At 47.4% G+C, this 23668-nt stretch overlaps 1 protein-coding gene across 2 annotated transcripts in view; it reads right to left on the reverse strand.

Moving 5' to 3' along the window:
* The window catches only part of DNAJB6 (DnaJ heat shock protein family (Hsp40) member B6), a 55354-nt gene that overhangs the window by 19679 nt on the left and 12007 nt on the right, over positions 1–23668 (reverse strand). For both annotated transcript variants that reach the window (XM_045564792.1, XM_045564791.1), the window contains exons 2-8: positions 22527–22617; positions 20111–20220; positions 18560–18619; positions 17463–17573; positions 6598–6726; positions 4228–4372; positions 3612–3682 (exon numbers count right to left, since the gene is read on the reverse strand). In XM_045564792.1, coding sequence (XP_045420748.1) covers positions 3612–3682; positions 4228–4372; positions 6598–6726; positions 17463–17573; positions 18560–18619; positions 20111–20220; positions 22527–22591 — 691 coding nt within the window. In that variant the 5' untranslated portion in view covers positions 22592–22617. The remainder of the gene's footprint in view (positions 1–3611; positions 3683–4227; positions 4373–6597; positions 6727–17462; positions 17574–18559; positions 18620–20110; positions 20221–22526; positions 22618–23668) is intronic.

The following is a 23668-nucleotide window of genomic DNA, read 5'->3' on the forward strand; positions in this document are numbered from 1 at the left end:
CAGGCGACAGAGCGAGATTCTGTCTAAATAAATAAATAAACACTAACATGAAATAATTTACCCTAAACGACAGTCTTTGGCCTATCCTACCTTCCTCAGTGGTTAGCCAGACTTCAGCACCAAGGGCTACATCTAATACTCCGAGTCCCTAGAAAGGCTGGAAAGCGCAAATTTGCCAAAAGTTTTGACACAAGAATCGGAAAAGATTTAATAGTCGCCACCCAACTGTCCATGACTAACTCGGAACGAGATTTGCTTTCCCAAGTCAAGCAGCGCTTGGAAGTGCCTAACGTGAAAATGCAGAGATTCACTGAGAATGACTCTAACAGCTAAGGAAATGGTGACGGACGAAGAATTTAATAATTTTAGCACGTGCGGGGGCAACGTCTTTGTTAAAGGACTTGCACCACATTAAACCAGCAAATACCAAAGTCCTGGCAACCTCAAAAAGACCTCAAAGGTAAGAGAATCTCGTGCCTATATTAGAAAGCACACAAAAGGCACTGACCGGGTCATCTGACTCAACTCCCACGTGACCACATCATCAAGTGTTCAAATCCACTAAACATGATTTTGCGCTTGAAACCCTCCAGAAATGGTAACATCTGCCTCCACGGTTACTGACCATGCTAAGGACCAAATTTCATCACCACAGACAGAGAAGCAACGGCAGGGTAATAATATCCAACTGTATACTACCACTGGATCCTCTGAAAGTAACATTTGTTAACTAACTCTGCAGTGCTTACAAGAAAAACAAGTGTAATATTCCCTAAACAGAGTACTGACAGCTAGCAGGTAACCAAGACATAATGAACAAGAATTTTAAAGCTTTAGGAGATTAACGAATAAACAGAAATTAAAATGGACTCGGAAGATGATCACACCATGATGTTTCTCACGTGGGAACAGCCACCTCAGCAGGTGAGGCACACGGGCTGGAGTGCGCGGAGCGGACGGCGACAGCAACACCAACGCTACTAACTTCTAACACCTGCCCCGGAAAGAGCTCCAAGGAGGGAGAACGACCAATCATCACTTGTGCCATTATCGACACCATTGACACCCTTCGTGATATTAAAAAAGACTTACTGCGTTTCCAACATCAAGCCTAGAATCCTTGGAATCTGCGGCTTGTTTTGTGAAGGACACAATTTGAGGGAATCCTCAATCGCTGAACCAATCCGACCCCCGGAACTACAGGAAGGGTAACGCGGGCAGAGAAACACAGCATGGTCCGCCCCACACATGGAGGTGAGCACAGCCAAACACAACTGCACGCAGCTGCACATGCCAGACACACGGCTTTGCTTCTGAGTGAGCCTTCAGCTACCTACGTTCAAAGACACTTCACGCCACCAGATGTCTCAAACCACAGCAAATAAAGGGACTACTGAATCTACTAGAACCTGTAATTTCAACTACAGGCTATTCTTCCAAATCATCACATATTTGAGTGATGCTATCAATGGCGAAAACAAGTTCATGCTTCTCCTGTGGCTCTCACACACCCTGGAATAAACCCTCCAGGAATAAGCTGCACTGTGCTTTACAAGTCAAAGGAGTAAGACTGGACGGCCACAAATTGAGTTTCCTATTAATAACTTAAAATTTTTATCAATGGAAGAACAGAATAAAGCTAATTTTCTAAAAAGCAAATGATGACTATTTGACTGTCAGATCTGTTTTTAAAAAAAGATTTCCCCAAAAAGATCCCTTAAGAGTTAAACATAACACCATGTGGAGTAAACAAACTGTTTACAGCTAGAGTTGTGCTGAAAACTTTACAAAATCTGGAACATGCTAACATGTTCAGAAATTTTGTTATACCAAAGTGATAGCGAAATGCTTCCTGGATAACTTTCACATGGGATAGACGAGACCTCTGCTGTTACCTGGTCTCTCTGGTCACACATGGACATCTCAAGGCTCCTGTCCATCCAAAGGCTCAGCCCCCCCCCCATTGCCATGAATGAAAAATATGAAACTCTTAAGTACAAATTATCTACCCGAATTTCTCATTTAGGAAAAAGGATCTACCTGTCTCGAGAGCATAAATGAAAGTAGGTGTTATGATACTAAAATCCTAGTTGTGAAACTGTATTTCCAACACTAGACAAAAGATGTCAACTGCTTTCCAAAGTGTGATATACCTACCTTACCCAAAGAAACGTGGAGCTGCATGCTAGGTCACTTCCAACACAACACATTCAAGCACCGCTTTCTCCAGTTCAACTGCCTTCAAATAATTATTGCTACGCTCCTTTTGAAAGCTCCTATGAAATTTCATAAAATACCTTTTACTCATTTTCAGTCACAACACACAGGCTCCCCCAGGGCTCTGGGGCCGTGAGCAGTGCCCGCAGGCCTTCCAGCTATGCCAGCACTGGCGTCAGGGCACGCCCATCCTTCTAACAGGGTCCGTACTGTTTATTTCCAAATTAGAACAGAATAGTATAGTTTGAATGCAATCCAAGTCTAGTTTAACATCCTTTAAGGCTGGAATTCTAGTTACCGATGGCGATCACAAAAGATATTACAGATTGAGAAACAAAAGAAATGCCTTTATTTTTGCTCACACCTAAATCATTCCATGATTTTACGAAGCATATTGTCCATAAGTGATCTTACATCAAATATATCCTAAAAAATTAGAACATACTTTTGAGAATGAAAAATTATATAACTATTTCTTCCCTCCCCCATAGAAATGTTACCATAATAAAATGTTCAGTAAACTGCTAAGTCATTACTTATAAAGGGAACGTCTCCATATACTCTCCCAACATGCTGAGGAAAATGTCTACACAGAACTGGAGTGCGGCATCCCGCTAATGAATAGAAGGAAACGCCAGTAAAGTGACACTAGAAGCCCAGGCACAAAATCATACACAGACACAAGAAGGCTACAGATCCCACTCAAGAAAGAATGCACCAAACACATTTGCATTTATTTTCTTTTTTTTTTAAAAGCAAATGACAAAGACCCAGTTTACCAGCTTTACTTTTTAAACCTAAGCTTAACATTACATATTTAAACAGTTGTCAAAACTTACTAAGTTGCCAGCATTCATGCACAACTAGAAAACATCCTTAATTTATAGTAAACCAGAAATGTATTACCATTAATGCATTAATATCTTTCACTACTAAATACTGAAAAAAACTGAAATTATTTCTGTAGAAGATTCATCCTGGCAAGGCTAACTCCACAGCAGCTGACACTACTTGGCTCGCGTTTCAGACACAATGGGAAAAAGCAGGTCCATGCTGGTGTTAGTGTAAACCTCGTCCTACCACTACTGAAGAGTCAAGGCTCACCTTGAGTACGTTTAATAAAAAAAGCAAAGTGCATACAGAGATTTACAACAATTTTAAAGACAAAAAATGGTCCTATTATGTGGTCCCAACAATAAACTCAAAAGTCTATGACAAACACGGCTCCGATGGGCGGTTTATAAATACTTAGGTACAGTGATACTCAAAGTCGAGTTCGTGTGAAATCTTCAAAAACAGTTCCTGTCAATCCTCCAGTGGTGCTGGTTACAGCTAGCATCCTGCCAAGCGTGCGCTGAATTACTTGCTATCCAAGCGCAGCGGCTGCTCCTTACCATTTATTGTTAAGGACCTCAGCTGGCCGTCTTCTTCAACTTCTACCCTTTCTTGACCATTCTCGACAATTCTGTGGAGAAAGTAAATTTTAAAACTTTTTAAAAGTGAATATGTGTGTGAATGTATATGAATATTATTAAAGAACATTACTGCAATAAACACAGGAAAATACATAGTTTTCAGGCTGAAAAACACAGCGGAAGCCAACTTGTTCACAATACATCTTTCTTTCCTAAAACAGATTTATTCTGACAAAAGTAAGATTTGTATCAACCACCGTGAACCTAAATGCTAAATCCATGCAAGATACTATTAGTCAAAACCAGTAAAGGTCGAACTATTAACGGTTTTCCGTTGACCCCTCTAACAATGCTGGGGACGTGTGTCACACAGTATCACATCCCTGCACTTTCACTGCTATGGCACTCATGATTACTGGTAACGAATTAACATTAAAAGTAAAAGCTCTAATTAACTTAGAGAGAAATGACTTTCGTGGTGCCAGACTGAGCGGGCACCTGCGCTGCTGCTCTGGGGCACGGGCCACGCAAGCGCAGCACCAGGGAAGCCTCACGCCCACTCACCAAAACCACAGACTGCACACGGCCACTGTACCTCTTTGTGGTGATCTTCCTGCCATTGACTATCTTGGTGGAAGTCGATACGGACTTGAAGTTGCCCATGCCACCACCACCACCAAAGGACGTGGAAGAGAATGAAGTGAGGCCCCCATGACCTAGGGACCCGAATGAAGTAAATCCTGCAGGAAAACAGAAAAGAAAGCTGATTAGAGACAAATATGTTAAGTATTAATGCAAAAATCACTAAGTTTCAAAACGCAGACGACCATGTGATGCTAAGACGTGGATACACGAGCGTGGCCTGAGCTAACTGCCCACGGGAACAGGAGCACGGAGCACAGGCAGCTATGTCTGTCGTTACATGTCCTCTCCCTGTCCTCAGGCAGTGCTTCGGGGACCCAGCTGGCCCTTCCAACAGGCCAAAGGTCCTCCCTGCTTGTGGGTGACCCGCTCAGCACCACGCATCACAGCGGGGGCAGGTGGCAATGTGTGCCCCCACAGAACTGGGACCTTCTCCTGGCAATGGGAACACGGGATACGAATCTAAACTACTAAAAAGCTTAATCGGGGCCGGGCGTGGCGGCTCACGCCTGTAATCCCAGCACTCTGGGAGGCCAAGGCGGGCAGATCGTTTGAGCTCAGGAGTTCGAGACCAGCCTGACCAAGAGCAAGACCCTGCCTCTACTAAAAACAGAAAGAAATTAGCTGGACAACTAAAAATATACAGAAAAAAATAGGCGGGCATGGTGGCGCATCCCTGTAGTCCCAGCTATTCGGGAGGCTGAGGCAGGAGGATTGCTTGAACCCAGGTTGCTGCGAGCTAGGCTGACGCCACTGCACTCTAGCCTGGGCAACAGAGCCAGACTCTGTCTCAAAAAAAAAAAAAAAAGCTTAATCAATTTTACAATAAACACTGCAAGTAACAAACCTGAAAATTATAGTTCCACAGTTCACAGACACCATTCTCAATTACATGGCTATCACATTATGTATAAAATAAAAAAACATCAATTTTTACGAGTCACACTAAATCAAACCTATCTGTGATATCAAGGCAAGTTTGCTTGTTAGAGCTTAATACTTGTCTGATTTCCAAAATGTTCACATTAAAACAAACACCATATACTCCTGAACACTATTCAATCACCTAAGTGCTACTGCTCTCCAGGACTAGTGGTGTCCAAAAGAAACAGTGGGCCACGGAGCTAATTTTACATTTTCTAATGGCCTCCCTAAAAAAATAAAAACAAGTGAAATTAATTTTAATAATATATTTAGTACGTCCACAATAGTAGCATTTCAATTTGTGATATTAAAAATTGCTGGAGATATTTCACACTGCTTTTCATGTTAGGTCTTTGAATTCCAGGGCACGGTCCACACTTGCAGCATCCCAATCTGGCTCAGCCACACCTCAAGTGCTCAGTGGCTGCCACATGGACAGCACAGGCCCGGAGCGAACCTGGGGCCGCACGATCCTTTGCAAGGCTCCTTACGAGTAGGGACGGCTTCAGTACACCCCCCACACACTAGCCACTCATGTCTTAAATGAGGGACTATTTTCTTGATATTTTTAATCAGCTTTCTCTTATTCTCTCTTACCCTGTGGTTAGCACATCACGTGGCACCACCTGAGAGGCCTGCGTGGGAAAGCACGCCAACCGTGAAGCCCAGTCAAGTGCACCACTCACCTAAGCATCATCGGCACAATATTAAAGGGAAATAAAATTCTGAGCTGTATTATGTAGAAGGCAAAGTGAATAATAACCTCTAATTCTTCCCATGGAGGCTTAAAAATAAAACTAAGAGAATCAGAACCAACAACTGCTCCTGGTTAAGAGGAACAAGATGAGCGTTAAAGAGAAGCACTGGCAGACAAGGTTCTATTTCTTCAGGTAACGTACACGACCACACGACAGGTGCACATCAGGCTAGCGAAGGCCGGGCACTGGGCTGGGGAGTCAGCCTGGCCACAGACGGGTGTCAGAGCCCAGCCTTCTGATTCCAGCCGGACACGCCTAGGATACCACCTCGTTAGTGCACGGCTGTTCTAACTGCAAGGGGTCAGAGAACACGAAGGGTTTGCTGCAATTATCCAAATGGGTAACTTTGCACGTACCCAGAATACACACTGCCCCTTTTATAACTAAGAACTTCATTAAATGCTGGCCTTTAACAGTAAGATTTGAAGTAGGTTTTCAAGTACAACATTCTTGGGAAGATTAGGGGGAAATGTAGGTTATTAAGTACAGATTTGTACACCTAAAAAACGTTGGCAAATCTACAAAGTTATTCTGCCAAAAGGAATACACATGCTTTACACTACTCTTAACTAATAAAGAGTATTCTGATTATAAACACTAATTTCTGTTCAGAGAACAGATTATATCTAGAGTTTTAATACCTGTATCAAAAGAAGAAAATCCTCCAAAAGACGGAAATCCAGCGAAGGCAGAGAAAAACGACCCTGTTCCTCGGTTTCTGCTTCCTCGGGGACCCCTCCGATTCCCAAAAAAGTCATCAAATGGGTCATCTAAAAGCAAACATAAATGCATGCTGTAAAGTCTCTCCTGGGAGAGCCACAGTAAGAGGAAACGGGTTGACGCCTTACAAAACACCATTCCATTAGGAGCAAAACAGAGACAGCAAGCGACAACAAAGGAGCTCACCAGAGGGTGACTGAAACACCACCCCCAACAGTTTCACCTTCTAGTTTACTTCAACCGAAGCTGTAATACGTTATAAAATAACCAGGCTGTTACTAAGAAACAGTGTGTATGCACATAGGATCAAGAACAGGCTCTTCTTCACATTCAGCCGCCTTAACACAGCCTTTTATTTAACATCCTGTTACACTGATCCTGCCGTCAGCATTGGAGGGGTTAAGGTAGTTTCACACTTAGGTTGTTGTACTCCACGTCCAAGTTGCCTTCTCCAAATTCAGACAAAAATGAACATACATGAACATGCACAGATGTGAACACACAGAAAGGGTACAGCCAAGTGAGCAGAACAAACAGCTGGAGAGCCTGGGCCGGGAACGTCTGGAAGTGCCGTTACTTTTCGCAAGCCTGGTGTCTGGGCACAGTTTCCAGGGGGACTGGCTGAAGACAGCCTGGAATAAACGTCACTGGAAGACGTAACTGCGCCTCTGCGGTGTGCACAGAACGACCGGCGCGAGGTGGCGCAGCTGCTGGAAACAGACGCTCCTGGAAAGGAGGCCAGAAACCACAGTTCCGTTTCTCTTTGCTACCGTCTTCAATCAACGAGCACTTACCTGAAAACACGAGTTATACAAAGTATTTTTTTAATTTACATGGGTTCTGTTATTAACATGTGCTGTATTTTTTGAGGGAAATGGCAGATGTGTGAGAAAGACGAGGACCCTTGTGGCGGTGCCAGGACACAGATGTGCCGGGGGAAGGGGAGCAGTCGTCCCGGACACACGCACAGCACAGACTGCTGTGGCCGCGCGGCTGCCAAGCCGGGGCTGGGAGTCTGGCCGCGGATGCAGCTGGTACACGTGAGTCATCCAGAAACGAGGGACAGACACCACACAGCAGGTGACAGCCGAGCACCAAGCGAGACCGCAGGAGCAACAGGTGTAAACCAGAATGCCTGGAGCAGCACCTGAAGCCCAGGCTGCTGCGGACAGTGCTCACAGGCGAGCAGCTGAGCCCAAGCAGACCCCGCCGTCCCGAGGTCCTGCAAACAAGGAAGGAGCAGCAGAGGCCGCGGAAGCTCTGCTGGGGCAGGGAGGAAAAGGAGAAGAGGCGAGTACCTGACTTCCATTCAAGAGAGCCCATCTGAACGGGCCAGGCAGCTTGAACTCACGTGGAGTCCAGGAAAGCGGGGCCTGAAGAAGTAACACTTAGGGAACTGGTGACTGACAGCGCACTCAGAGCTGGCAGAGAGACGGGAGCAGAGGGAAGGCGGCATGCACAGCCCCCCACTCCCCACAGACACCAAGGGGGTCCCAGCCCAGTGCCCAGTGCCCAGGTGCTGATGGGAATCGGCATGGCCAGCAAACAAGTTAACCCGAATACCTGTGCTGACTTTGCAACTGGTTTCCTACATTCCATAATGAAACACTATCCTTTTAAAAACAGTTCGTTTTTATTTTTTAAAAAGGTAATTTACAAGCTACTTTAGAAAGAGACCTCACTGCTCCCACTGTTAAGCTGAAAGCTAAGCAGGAACAGAAGAAAGACATTACATCATATCTAAAGCTGTAATATTTTGTGAATTTCTCCAGAGGCTACAAAGATTCCTCCAATTCAAATAAAACTTAAGTATTCTATCTAGTAACTTTCTAATTTATTGCCATGGTCTACACACCAACTCTGCCAGTCAAGTTTTCTACCTAGCTTATCTACAAAATGGCAGATAAGTAACTCTTATATAAACATTACAAACACAGTTTACATTTACTGTGCAATAATGTACTCTCCTCTGCTGGGCAGGGTGGAGATGCCTGCAGTCCCAGCTACACAGGATTGCTCACGCCCAGCAGGGCAAGGCCAGTGAGCTAGGATGACACCTCTCAACAGCCACTGCACCCCAGCCTGGCAACTTTTGATTGAAAAAAATTTTAAAAGGGCCAGGCACAGTGGCTTACGGGCTTACTTCTAAACCAGCTTTTGAAGTAGCTTCTAAACAAGGCGATTTTATAATTTTAAGTATCACTGTCTTAATTTAGCTTGGAATGAAAACATGAAAATCACTTGCTTAACAGTGGTATCACTCAGGCTCTGGTTCCAGATGCGCCCAAAAGCTGAATGCCTTGCGGACTATTTATAAGGGGTTAGTTGCAAGTGAAAAGCAAAACAGCCATTAACCTGGCCACCCTACTTCAGGAAGCTCAACCCATCGGAAGCATTCAGAGCACGCTGACTGTGGAAGGGACCGTCTGACAAGAGCAGGCGCGCACGAGACAGGAGCGTGGTGTGTGCGCGGCTGCAGCAGCTCAGGAGAAGAAGCTGCAGCTCCAACACTCCTGCAAGTCACAGCGGTGACACGCTGACCCCTGCTTCCTGTGGCCTTCAACTGGAGTGGGACAAAGGAAAGAGGGGGGTCTCGCTTTCACTTCATTTCCGTTTTACACATTTTTAAACCCACTATTACTTCTGCATTTAAAAAGGACAGAACATACTTGCTGACTTTAGAAATAAACTGAATAAGAAATTTTATTCTTTTTTTTTTTTTTTTTTTTTTACGAGACCAGGTCTCACTCTCCCAGGCTGTGCAGTGGCGTCATCACAGCTCACCGCAGCCTGGAACCTGCAGACTCCAGCGATCCCCCTGCCTCAGCCTCCTAAACTGCTGGGACTACAGGCGTGGGAAACCAGACCCTGCTAATGTGTATCTTTTGTAGAGATTCCTGGGTTCTCGTTATGTTGCTTAGGCTGGAAAAAAACTTAATGTAACCAAATATGCTACCATCCCACCACAGAGAACCAGGACCAGCTGAGGTGCTTAAGAGGTGGGTAAGAAGGCAGGTACGGGAACACCAGCCACAACCACGTCAGCAGTACAGAAACCAGGGGCACAAGCGCCTATATTCTCCTTTGGTTATGAAGGTGTCACGCACGTGTGTGTGCGCTTAACAAGCAGCAGCTTCCTTCCCCCTTCGCCCCCACAGGGAAGGGGCGTGTGTACTCGCACTGTCGGCAGGACGGCTGCAGCGCGCTAGCGAGGCCCTCGCCGTCCGCATCTGGAGAGCTGAGTCAGGCAAGGAGACGGGACGGGTGGGAGCCGACCCAGCGGACACGTGGTTAACTTCATGTGCCAACTTGATGGGGGTCACAGGATACCCAAAATATTTAGTCAAACATTATTCTGGGTGCTTCTGGATGAGATTAACATTTGAGCTGGTAGAATGAGCAAAGCAAATTGCCCCCTGACCACGGGGGCGCCTCGCCCAACCAGCTGCAGCAGGGACAGAGCGAGAGGCTGCGGCAGCCCACCAGCACCCGCCTGACACAGCCCTGCAGACCCTCCCCCGCCAGCCCGCTCCTTGCAATAACCCACACACCCTCCCCTACTGGCTGTGTCTCCGGAGAACCCCAATACCAATTTTACAAAGAAGTGCTCCTGATCACTTTACAAATATCTCTACAGAGGTCTTTATGTCTTAGCACAACTTTGTATCCTGAGATACAAACATTAGTTAAAACAGACATGTCCGTGCTGGGATTTAACGCTTTCATTTCAATATCCTAGGCATATGTCCAATGCATCTTTAAAGTTTCAGATCCTGCTATGCTCTCAGGAAACTAAAAGCAATGCATGAAGTGGCCACAATATGACAGGCGTGAGCCGTCCGCCACACCCACCCAGATGCTTTAAGCCCGTACATTTTCCTGAGTTTCACCAAGAGGGAGAGCCTGACAGAGCAGCAACAGCACCACCGTCGCTGTGTGCGGCGGAGGAGCGGAGCTGACAGCAGTCACTCGGGACGCTCAGACCCTGTCCTACACAAGCACATCACCAACCACGAACGCAGGCAAGGCCAGGCCTGCCTGCACTGCACTGAGGCACCAAGGTCCTGCTCCTGGGTGGCCTCAACGACTACTTCCTCAAGTACACACAGGATTGGGGGGAAAAGGACAACAAAATCTAAACAGCACCATGGGTGTGCTGAACAAAAGAAGTACTTCCCTCTACACTATAGCTTCAAAGCTGAAACTACACCATAACTCTCAGAAATCCACTCCAAATTCAAATGCCAACCATGGCGGACACAGACTTTCTCTGATCTCCCAACTCATCTCAGTACCAGGAACTAAAACGAAAACAGGCAATGACTCAAACTTCTAAAACAGTTTCACTTCCATATTCCAAAGTAGCAAGTGACACTTGGAAGGAACGGGAACAGAGAAGAGCAAATGAAGAACACACTGTGACACGCCCTGAACTGCGAGCCATTTCCCACGGCCGACCCAGCCTGCCAGCAGCGCCAGCCACCCAGGACTGCACGTCCTACGTGTTGTCAAATGAACACCATCACTTTTAACTTCTCAGACAATTATTTTTGGCTATAAATGTGATTTCTAGTTACATCCTAAGGTCTGGTTGGAACACCGTGTTTTCCAAGAGTTACAAAAATCTATTACAAAGTGGTCAATTCTTCTCCTTCAAACACAATAGGCCCAAGTGCAGACGAGGAGCCCCGCACCAGAACGAGCACAACCACGGCACGCACACCTCACCAAGGACCTGCCTGGACAGCACTGGGTGCCAGTCCCTTCCGTCCCTACTCGCAGGGGGCTGGTGGCTTCCCCCTGGCTCCAGCTGGCTTCTCCCTTGCTTCTGCTTCCCTGTCCCCCTCACAGTGTCGTGCCTGTCAGACTTCCTGTGAACGCTGCTGTTCCCCCAGTTTGTCAAAGCCTAACACATGGCGTTGGCTCTGCCCGTGGCCTGGGGTTCAAAGCGCTCTTCCTCCCCTCACTCCCGCAGGCCCAGAACACCCTCCCCACCCCACGTAAGGATGGAAGGTGTGGCTGGCTCCACCTTCCAGTTGTCCACAAGCTCCCAGGGATCAGAACTCCACCGGAAAGAGATGAGAAAATCTATAAAGGACTCTGTCAACTTCTTGCTCAAGTGATTGTCATGGCAACGATTAGAAGCTTAGGAACCAAGCACCAGACAAGGTACTACCTGCCCTGCCTTGGGGGAAAAGTAAACAAAATACACCTGACAGGAAACGCCAGAAAGCACAGTGGATGAACTGATCTCAAAAACTGCAGCAAAACCGTCTCACACGGCTCCGGCTGCTGCGGGGTGGGTGGCCAGCACCACGGTTCTTATGGCAGAGAAAATCCTCAAAATGGCCTTTTCCAGAAACCATTTCCTCTTCCTATTTGGGGACGGTGGAAAGAGGGAAGAGGAAACAAGTATCTCGAAACCACCAAGTACGTGCTGAGAGGACAGACGCGGCAACCATCCTGCCAAGATGATCCAGCAGAAATGAAATACCTACCGAAGAACAGCTCCATGTCTCCACAGCAAGAATCCACACATATTCACAGAACATACTTTAGTACGTTCTCCAAGAATATCTCACCAAAGAAATTAAATCACCCCACAAGAGAGAGAACAAGCAGGGAGCTGTGAGGAAGCGAAGCTCACCATCCTCACTCCTCCGGCCCCCAGTGCGACTGCTCCCAAAGTTTCACGCGGAGACAAGGTCAGCGGGAAACCAGACCAACACCTCGTGGGCTTTGCTTTGCTTTGAAGAGATGGGGGTCTTCCACTGTCGGCCAGGCGGGACTACTGGGCTCCAGTGACCTTCCTGTCTCAGCCTCCTGGAGTAGCAGGGACTACGTGCCTGCCACTGCACCCGGCTTAATATGGAAGTCTCACCCCTTGCCTTCTTTCAAATCACGTGTGCTAACACACGTGTGTGAAACTCTGTCCTTAATCAACAGAACTCAGCACCGCGCCACGCGAGGCCGGCGTGGGCTGCGGGTTACAAGCCCCTGCGCCGGGTTCTTCCAATCCGCTGTGCCTCTCCCAGCTCTGCATTTTACGTTTTATTAACTCCTCTGAACACGGGTAACTTTCAACGATTTTTCCTTCTTTCCCCTTTCAAAATTTGCTGCTTGCTTCTGAACTGTACCAATTAGAAAAAAAATCTAACCAACTCTGTCAGAAAGATTATGTTACATGTTGATTTGTGTTCCCTCAAAAAAGATGTTAGAGTCTTAGCACACAGAACTTGTGAGTACGACTCGACTTGGAAACAGGCCTGTGTAGACGATCAAGTTAAGATCACGTCACCCGAGTGGACACCAATTATAAAAAGTGGAAATTTGTCACTGGGCCTGGTGGCACAGCCTGTGGTCTCAGAGTCCAGCCTAGGCAACAGGGCGGGACCCCATCTCTAAAATGTAAACTCTGAAGTTACAAGAGGAGGAAATCTGACACGTATGTACAGAGGGGCCACGCCAGGCAGGCACGGGGAAAAGCGGTCTCCACGGGACGGGAGGAAACCGCTCAGACAGAGGCCCGGGGCGGGCCCTGCGGACACCTCCGTCGTGGACACCCGGCCTCCAGGACTGCGGCAGGGCAGGTTTCTGTTGAAAGCCCCCGTCTGTGGCATGAGGTTACAGCAGCCCCAGGAAAGAGGGCAAACACTGCTTCCAGGGCCTCTAAGCCCGGGGGAAAGACACCAACAAGGCCCCAGGTCTGGCCTTCAGAACGTGCCACCCCATTCTGGTCTCGCTCAAAGGCAACGGACCAGACAGTACTGAGGCAGGAGCAGAAGAAATGTCTTTATTCAAGAGATGCTCTAAATAAATTAAGCCTGCGTATGAACAGCCAGCAGCCCCGCTGACGCTTTATTGTGGCAGGAGGAGAACCCCCAGCTCCGGCCCACCGAGCTCCTCCTCGCTCAGCAGCTCCTCGCACTCCTCGCTGAGCTCCCCGGCCTCCCCGGGCCCGGCCTCGTCCTCACTGGAGAGGGGCTCCAGCTCCTCGCTGGGCGGCTCGCCCAGGCCCCAGCCGCAGCCCTCGCTCGGCTCGTCCTCACTAAAGAGATCCAGGTCTTCGCTGGATATCACATCCAGCACCTCACTGTCCTCCTCACTGGGGCTGTCTTCTGCCGTGTCCTCCACTGTGGGCTGCTCTAGCTCTTCACTAGGCTCCAGGTCCTCACTGGCCACCTCCTCGAACCCTGGAGAGCAAAATGACTGGCTCACCACCATCAACTTAAATTGTGGCTCAGAAAACGAGGCGATTCTCGTCCTCAACATAATCATTCCTCCCCCCAAAAGTCTGCTCCGTGAACTGTTTCCTTCCCCACGGCTTGAAAGAGCGATGCTCTATGAGGAAAAAATGTGCTAAACTGCTAACACAAAAAGGCTCTCTGGGAGCAGTTTTAAAGATTGGTTTTGGCTTTCCAAAGAAAGAACACAAATAAAAAAATTATACCCAGATAATTCTCCCCAATGACAGTTCCTGCTGTGACTAAGGGGATCAGAAGACACTACTAGGTACTTTTTATCTTAGAACACTGTTTTCCTGAACACTGTTGTCTTGTAATGATCACCCTAATTCAAATTAGTATACTCCCTATTAACCAGTGTTCCCATAACACTTGACAAGAGCACATTTTCAGGTACCCCATATTCTGGAAAGAATTTAAACAGCTAGCCTCAAAGGTTCTGACTGGATCCCCATATTTCAGAGCCAATATTCATTCAGTGCTGACTTCAGAATCAGCTTCCACCACCTTTCCTAGGACGGCCTCTGCTTTCAGGATGGGTTCGACACCTGAAAGAACCCAGGCAGAATCTCCTTGCCACCAGGGACAGCTCTGCACACCTGCTCCGGCACAGGAGCGAGGACAATCTGCCCCATACCCTGCACACCCCCCTCTCCCCAGGTCCAAGCCCCTCCTGTGCGGGAGGGGTTCTGTGGTCTAATGAACACAAAGTGCAGCTCAGCAGTATCGTGACACAGATTGTGAACTGTTTTTAGAAGCCAAAACAGGACAGGAAAAAGTTGGTCACGTGAAAAATTAAATCCAAAATATAATCTGCTACCAAAAAATGGACATCATAACATTTATTAAATATGATCTGAACGCAGATAAATGTCAACGAAATCATGAATACAGCAGGATTCTCCCAGCCCTGCATTTGCTCTGGTCTACACTGAACATACCGCCAGCAGGCTGCATGGTGACTTCATACATGCAGTAGCCATGGAGCAGCTTCTTTTCCTGTGTGTAAATCCTGACAGCCTGAAAATGGAAGTCACCCAGAGCACCTGAGGAACAGATGGAAGAGGAATCACTGCCGCCCTGGTCGTGAGAAACACAGAGCGCCTATCGTCGGAGTGTGCGCATCTGCACCTGGCACACGCTGCCTCTCTCCTTGGGCTAGTGCGTGAAAACTCACTACGCATTCACATCTAATTAAATTTCTATATTCACCAACATGTATAACTTCTTATTCTTGAAAGAGCTGCTCAAGGAAAATCATTTTTAATGAGTTCAAAAATTGACATTTTTAATTATCAGAGTTTTTTCTCGACCGGGTGCAGTGGCTCACGCCTGTAATCCCAGCACTCTGGGAGGCTGGGGAGGGAGGATTACTTTAGCTCAGGAGTTCAAGACCAACCTAAGCAAGAGCAAGACCCCCATCTCTACTAAAAAGAGAAATGAATGAGCCAGGCAACTAAAAAAAGAAAAAAGAAAAAAATCAGCCAGGTGTGGTGGTAACTAACGCCTCTAGTCCCAGCTACTCGGGAGGCTGAGGAAGGAGGATTGCTTCAGCCCAGGAGTTTGAGGTTGCTGTGAGACAGGCTGACGCCACAGCACTCTTCTCAGGGCAATGGAGTGAGACTGTGTCTCAAAAAATAAAAAATAATAAAATAAATAATATCTAGTTTTAAAGAAATTATAAAAATTTATTTAAAAAATGATTTTTTCCCTCAGAAAACAAAACCTGGCTATAATTCAGTCACTAAGGGACGCTTTCCCTCTGTAAGAATCAGGTAGGACAAACCACGTTTGAGGTGCCGGGCCTCAGACGCAGGTCAGCCTGCTCGTGCACACCCCGGAACGGAAACCCACGCTGTCAAAAGAGCAGACCCTCTTCCCTGCTTGGCCACAAGGACAGTCACAGATCTGAACACAGCTTCCTGCCCCAACAGTGCCCTGCCTCCCCAAAGGACAACTGTGGGAGGCTCAAGGCTATACAGAGACACCACGGTAGTTCTGAAGACAGGAGAACTCAGTAAATTTTCACTCCTGGCATGGAATTTCTTGCCTGTATGAGGGTCAGTTAGTGAAGGGTGCTGACCCTGGTTTTTGTTCATATTCCCTTTGCTTACGGCAGCAGAGAGTAATGCAAACCAGCCCTCAACTCTCACCAGACCACGCAGCCCCCTCCTCCACATCTGCACATCCCTGCTCTGCTCCAGCTGTCAGCGTGTTGATGAAAATGGTCACGTGCACTACCTGTCCTTCCCTCCCTGAGGAAGGGACTCTCCTCAAGTCAGGCCACGCCACAATGAGGACGGAGTCCCCACGTGAGGTACACCAGAGGACTGCACTGTGCAAGGTGCCCGACACCTACCCGACATGACAGTCACCGCTCCTCTTCGTGCCTGGGGCAGGCAGGGTTTCCACTGGTCGCCCTGGATTATTTGTAGAAACAACTGTTCTTTTTTTCCCTCCTGGAGGTTTGTGGATGCTGTTCAATCTCTTCAACCATGCTCCAGGCAAGGAAGGAGGTAAACACAGGACAGGTTTCCCCCTCCATGAGTCAACAGACAAATACAGCTTCAGAAGCACGCGTTTAACCCTGACCTCCCAAGGCAGCCGGCACATCAGTCTGTCTGACACTCTGACAGCAGACAGCACATCAGACAGACAGACAGTCTGACAGCAGACAGTACATCAGACAGACAGACAGTCTGAGGGCAGACAGCACATCAGACAGACAGACAGTCTGACAGCAGACAGCACATCAGACAGACAGACATCAGACAGCACATCAGACACTCTGACAGCAGACAGCACATCAGACAGACAGTCTGACAGCAGACAGCACATCAGACAGTCTGACAGCAGACAGACAGTCTGACAGCAGACAGCACATCAGACAGTCTGACAGCAGACAGCTAGCAAGAGCACCTGATGCTACCTGCGTCCAAGACACACATGAAAGCCTAGAATCCAGCATCAGCACTAAGAGACGCAGTTGCTGAGAAACTCCATTATCCCTATAATTGAAAAGTAGCTAAAATGCTGTCAACATTAACGCTATTCTCTCCTGTAACAATGTCTGCTGCTTTGCTCCAGAGGTGTCCTTTGTTTTCACAAACTGTGAATGCGACAGTCCCAACACACTATTAGAAAAGGCAGGTTTATAGGTGAAACGTCTCAGGAGCTGTACCTATGATATGCAACGGTTTTAACAGGAACATTACGCACGGCAAATTCTCATAGAAACTGGTGTTCAACCAGGAACACTTCCCAGACCCCAGCAATCCTCACCAGTCTTCACTGAGGGCAAGGGCAAGTTAATCAGGGCCACACACAGCGAGAATACACCTTAAAAACCTTCATTAATGTTCCAGTTGTGAATTTTTAAAAATCTTCAAAACTGAAGAGAAAGGGTTCGCAGCTCCCCTGCAGCTTTAACACCGAGCCGCACGGGCAGACGCAGGTCGCTCAGCAGAGAGGGCACCGTCCGCCGCGCTGGGCTCGAGGACACACCACAAACACCACGGTGACCCCCCAGGTGGTCAACTTACCGAATAAGTCGAATGAAAACGGGTCCCTTCCACCAAAAAATTCCCTGAAGACGTCATCTGGGTTACGGAATGTGAAGCCAAACCCAAATGGATTGTCAAAATGACTTCCACCTACATGAGCAAAACACAGCTTTTAGTTTATGGATTTTGGTGTTTTGTAGAGAAACACCTGTTTATAGAACATAACACAAATCACAACCTTAAAAAAAGAAAATATTTCATAAATCTGGAGTTATCAAATGTAAACCCCTGCCTGGTTTAAGCTGTGTGTCACCAAAGCTGATGACAAATGAGTGCCTCAACTTTAACAATGCACCTGTCACAGCAGGGCCTCCACTGTCCCTCTCACCATCTCCTAAGTCTGTGATCCAAACATGACACCACACACCATTTATTACTTGTTACGGAGATTTGTGAAAGCCAAGAGAACAAGCGTTCACTAAGACAACTTCCTGTTGCAGCTACAGCCTGGCCCGCGTGTTCCCGGTGACGCTGGCTGCACAGCCGACCCCCACGGGCACTTCTCCCACACAAGTCCAGGCCCCACCTGGGGTGACGATTTCAGCTTTTCAGTACAATCTGCTCTTCCAGGGGTTGGGGAACCTGCAGCCTTAAAGCCACATTGTGGCCTTTTAGGTCTCTGAGTATGGCCGTTTGACTGAATCCAAATTTTACAGAAAAACTCTTTATTAAAAGAAGTGCAACAGGGAAAGATGAAGCTTTTCTTGTCTCCTTTGCTGCTTAAAAAAGAAGTCTTGGAAATCAGAAGGTTGCAGGTTCCCCACCTCTGCAAAACCCTAACGATATTTTGACATAATACCAGATAGGCATCTAAGTACTTGTATAAGACCACAATATATTAAAGGATGGTTGCAAACAATTTCCTATCTACACAAAATGCATCAACATGCACTTTCTTCTGGTCCCACAAAGACTTTTAATAGATTTTTTAAATGCCCTCGGTTCCTCTCTTCCTCTCCCCAATCCAGCCCACCTCCTAGGCTGGGTCTTTGACACTGTCCAGAGGTCACAGTGTCTCTCCCAACCCCACTGACGTGCCAAGCCCTCTGTCTCCAAAGAAAAATTCATTTACGTACCTCCTCCGCCACCATTTAATCCTTCTTTGCCGTACTTGTCATAGATGTCCCGTTTTTTAGCTAAAAAATTTTTAAAACATTCAATAAGGCAAAGTTATTTTCAAACCCTTAAAATTCAACAAAGCATTTCTTAAGTTGTAAGTCAGTTTTTAATTTTTCACAATTAGAAGTCAAGGAGTTATGCCACCTTTACTTTGAAAGAAAAGAGAGCAAGAGGGAAACGTTATGTGCCTCTCCTCTGACAAATAGCTCAGAAAAGCTTCAAAGTGTTATGAATTAGAAGTTATTACAAACATTAAACCCGCACTCCACTAGATAATTGCTTCCACTTTACTACCCACAGAGCCCACGTGTCCACCGTGAAAACTCCCACGACCAAGTACAAGACCACTCCAACCCTTGACGCGTCTTAGCACAAAGCCTAGAGGACGTGGTCTGCGGCACAGACAGAAACACGCCAGGACACGCGTGGGGTGGAAAGCAGATGTGCTGAAAACCAGAAAGGAGCCAAACTAAGGCCCCAGAGCCTCAGGCACCCTGGCTAGTGGCACAGCTGAGCGCAAGGCGTGGAGCCGGTGTGCCGCTGTCGCCGACAGTCACACTCATTCACATCCCAGGGTTAAACTACAGCATGGCCCTGGTGGAGGAATAGGCACTTCAGATATGACACCACCTGTGTTCCCCCAAAATCTCATGTTCTGCAAAATGGAAACTCAAGTGTGGAAGCACACCACTTACAACCTGCTCTCCGCGACCAGCACCCTAGCAGGCACAGTGACTGTGCCCTCAGGGTGCCACCTGGGCTAGAGACTGCCTAGGAGGACATGAAAAATACACGCCCTCAAAACATAAATAAAAATCAAGCATGGGATTTTCTTATGGTAGTTTAAAGGTGTATTTTAGGTCAAATACAAAGCTTCAGTTTAGTCCTCAATTTTTCTAATGGTATTGGTACACGAAACCCACAAATCTGGGATACCAAATTAGCACACACACAATGACCAAAAAATGCGAACAGCAGGCAGGGCCTGTGGTCTTGAGTATCAGCCCAGCTCAGAACTCCGACGCACGGGCTGGGCACGCGGAGGCAGAGACACAAGACAGCTTGCGCCCAGGAGTCCAGCCTGGCAACGCAGCCAGACTCCACCCCCGCACCCCTAAAAAAGTCTGAAGAACAGTTAAAGCTCAACAGTTTAAGACGATAAATGCCACATTTCAAAAAGATTTCAACTACCAGTGTTTTCATGTGTTTTCAGACTTGTGAAATAAACAAACGTCTGGGATTTCCTTTAAAACAAAGGAACAGTGTCAACAGAGAAAGCAAGGCTGGTTGTGTTTAAGTGTTGACGCTGCCAATGATTACATGGTTTCCTCTTAAAATTCTGTTAAAGAGTGGCCTGTTACCTGACATTCTTAGCAGGCCCCAAATCCAGCTGGCACCCAATGTGTCCCTTGTGTCTACACTACGTTACCCACTCTGGGAGGGTCCCAAGACCCTGTTCCTGCCCTAAGCCACCCGCTCAGATCCTTCTCAAGGTCAGTGTTACTCACCGTCTGATAACACCTCATACGCCTCGGCTACTTGTTTGAATTTTCTCTCTGCTTCTTCCTTATTCTCAGGATTTTTATCTGGGTGCCACTTCAGCGCCAGTTTTCGATACCTTGAAAAGAGTAAAAAAGTCCAGAAATCAACTAGGTTTTTGAAACTAACAATTAGGCAAGAAAATGGTTTCACAGTTGCCAGCTAGTGAGGTTAATACCAGTTTTAATTATAAAACCTCCCTTTTCCCTAGAATGAAATACACAAGTTCTAGAATCCAGATAGCAGTGATACAAACGAGCTTATAGACAGCAAAACGTTTGAGGAGCAAAGTATTCACAACATGAACCTGCGCTGACTGGGCTAAACAAGCAGGGATGCTCCACGGGGAAGGCAGCCCTGGTCGCTGAGCAGTGAGGACCCAACACCACCTTCCTCGTCCCAACACGTTCTGACTCCCAGGAACAGACGCCTCCGACAGCCCACTGGCAGGTTGGTGTGGCACAGGCGAGACACCCACCACCACACAGACCAGGGTCCCAGTGATCTTTCAGACAGCCCTCTGTTCTGGATTCAAAATCCAAGCAGAGTTAGAACTCTGACTTTTTCAAAAATTCTATGACCAAGGTCATGGTCTGTTCCAGGGTTTCAATTAACTGAATAATTGCACGTTTTTTTGAATACAAAAACAAAAAATCGGCCGGGCGCGGTGGCTCATGCCTATAATCCCAGCACTATGGGAGGCCGAGGCGGGTGGATCGTTTGAGCTCAGGAGTTCAAGACCAGCCTGAGCAAGAGCGAGACCCCGTCTCTACTAAAAATAGAAAGAAATGATTTGGACAGCTAAAAATATATATAGAAAAAATTAGCCGGGCGTGATGGCTCATGCCTATAGTCCCAGCTACTCGGGAGGCTGAGGCAGGAGGATCACTTGAGCCCAGGAGTTTGAGGTTGCTGTGAGCTAGGCTGACGCCACGGCACTCACTCTAGCCAGGGCAACAAAGTGAGACTCTGTCTCAAAAAAAAAAAAAAAAAAAATCCTCTATTCTAATAAGCAAAATATACGCAGAACACATCTAAAAGGGGGGGTGGCATTAAAAGGGGGAGCAAGTGTGCCCTTAAAAAAAAAAATCTCAGACTAGCTGGGCGTGGTGGCTCACGCCTGTAATCCTAGCACTCTGGGAAGCTGAGGCGGGTGGATCGTTCGAGCTCAGTCAGAGACCAGCCTGAGCAAGAGTGAGACCCTGTCTCTACTAAAAATAGAAAGCAATTATCTGGACAACTAAAAATATATATAGAAAAAATTAGCTGGGCATGGTGGCACGAGCCTGTAGTCCCAGCTTCTCAGGGGGTGAGGCAGGAGGCTCGCCTGACCCCAGGAGTTTGAGGTTGCTGTGAGCTAGGATGACACCACAGCACTCTAGCCCGGGCAACAGAGTGAGACTCTGTCAAATAAATTAAATAAATACATACATACATACATACATACATACATAACCAGACCCTGTTTCTACCAAAAAAAAAAGAAAAAATTAGCCAGGTGCGCACCTATATAGTTCCAGGGAGGCTGAGGTTAAGAGGATCACTTGAGCCCAGGAGTTTGAGGCTGCAGCAGTGAGCTACGATGACCCCACTGCACTCTAGCTTTGGTGACAAAGTGAAACTGTCTCACCAAAAACAAACAAAAAAATCTGCATTGTGACTTTTCTGCTATATACTCTACACGTTGACAGTTAACAGCTATCTGGATTCTTGAGTGCAGTCTTTTGACTGAATCCAAATTATACACAACAAATCTTTTTAAGAAAGGGACTGGTCCTGTGAAGTCTGGATTCAATCAAGGAACCACACTTGGGGATCTGGAAAGCCACAGATTCCCCACCCCTGGATCCAGATGACCCTGAGAGCTGTCTGTGACCTGGGACTTGCCCTCCTCGTGCTGGCCAGGCCCTGGTCGCACGCAGCGAGGAGCAGCAGGCAGCAGAGATCTCAGACTTCACGTGGAGGAAGTGGCCTCTGAGGGGAGCGGCCGGGCCGGCAACCACACCAGGGAGTCAGGGTGCTGTGCTCTGGGCCCCTCCCTCGGAAAGTGCCATGTCAGCTCCATTTCCAAGTCCAGTGTAAAATCGGGGATTATTTCACAGCCCTTGTGAATTTTTCATCTACTTCAAATAGACGTGACTCCACCGCAGCAAGGCAAAGGGACAGGGTGCACCGCGGGCCTGAAGAGCGAAGGGCTACACCGAGTTCCCCGACTGCAAACGCTCATTTGTTCACTGCTTTCTAAAGTTCAAATTGAGCTTTGTGGCATTCAAAGACTGTTATGTAACATTAAAAGCCATTTTAATAGCAGCAGAAAGAGTTATACCACTTAATTACCAATGTACAACTTCCCAGGTGTATTATTTCAGAAATAAAATTACTTACGCCTTTTTAATATCCTCGGCTGAGGCATGTCTCTGCACGCCTAGAACTTCATAATAATCCACCATGTTTTACCTGATTGTGGGAACAGGTCCTGCAATTAAAAACAGGCAGTCAGTGACAAGACTGCAGGGCGGGGTGGGTCACAGGGGTGGGACCTGGGCAGGAGAGTCACCCAGCACCTGCTGGCCCAGAGAGCTTCTGTCAGCTAACCCTCACCTGTCAGGCCAGGGCCTCCCCTCTGGGAACTGATTCCAAAACTCATGTTCTAAAACCCTTCTAGATATAGAAAAAAAGCTCTACAATAGCCTAATAATAGCCCAAGCTAAATAAAAGGTGCAGGCGACTCTGAGACTGGGCAGCCACCTGACCACGAGCTGACAGGCTCTCCGTGAGTGTCCTGTTTTCCCACATGTGGGCCACGCTCAGAAAACACCAGCCACCGCCTTCCTTCAACACACACCTGTGCCAGGCGTTGGGCAAGACTCGTGCGCTGAGGACGAACACACTGTCCCTGCCCTGAAGAAACTGCAGGTCAGAACAGAAAGCTGCCCTTCCACCATTCTGTCCCTCTCACCAGGGACAGCAAAAGCCCCCTCACACATCTCCCAACAGAAAAAGGAAAGGTTTCTGAATGCAGAGTTGTCAGTGTTAACTTTACCCTCTGGCTTCAAACTCCCGTCCATCCACCACCAGACAGATACAGTACTGCCTTGTGGATGTCACTACCCCAGATGACCTTCAGTCCAAACCCAGCAGCAGAGATTAGCTTCACCCGTGGGTCCCTGGGTTCCCTCGCTGCTTCACAGAGTAGGACAGGGAAAATCCATTCTGCTCGGCCACCTGTCCCACAAACAGCAACTACACACATCCTGCTTCTTTAAGATGTGAGTGTCCCAACCAATTTACTTCTTTAAATTTGACTGGCTAAATCATTTTATTAAACCAAAGATCAAGAAACTGCACTGAACAGGTCCACACCATGTTAGCTTTACCCAATAAACCAAGCCACTTTGTCCAAAACTGAAGCTAGGCTTTCAGGAGCCTTCCCAGAAACCTTAGTTTTGGAGAGTTTCAAAAGAAATATTCTCACTGTAAACAAATACATGAGATCTTAACCTTCCTAAGGCCATGTTGCTAAGGCT

Source organism: Lemur catta, chromosome 11, assembly GCF_020740605.2.
Source record: "Lemur catta isolate mLemCat1 chromosome 11, mLemCat1.pri, whole genome shotgun sequence".
In the NCBI taxonomy this organism is placed as follows: Eukaryota; Metazoa; Chordata; class Mammalia; order Primates; family Lemuridae; genus Lemur; species Lemur catta.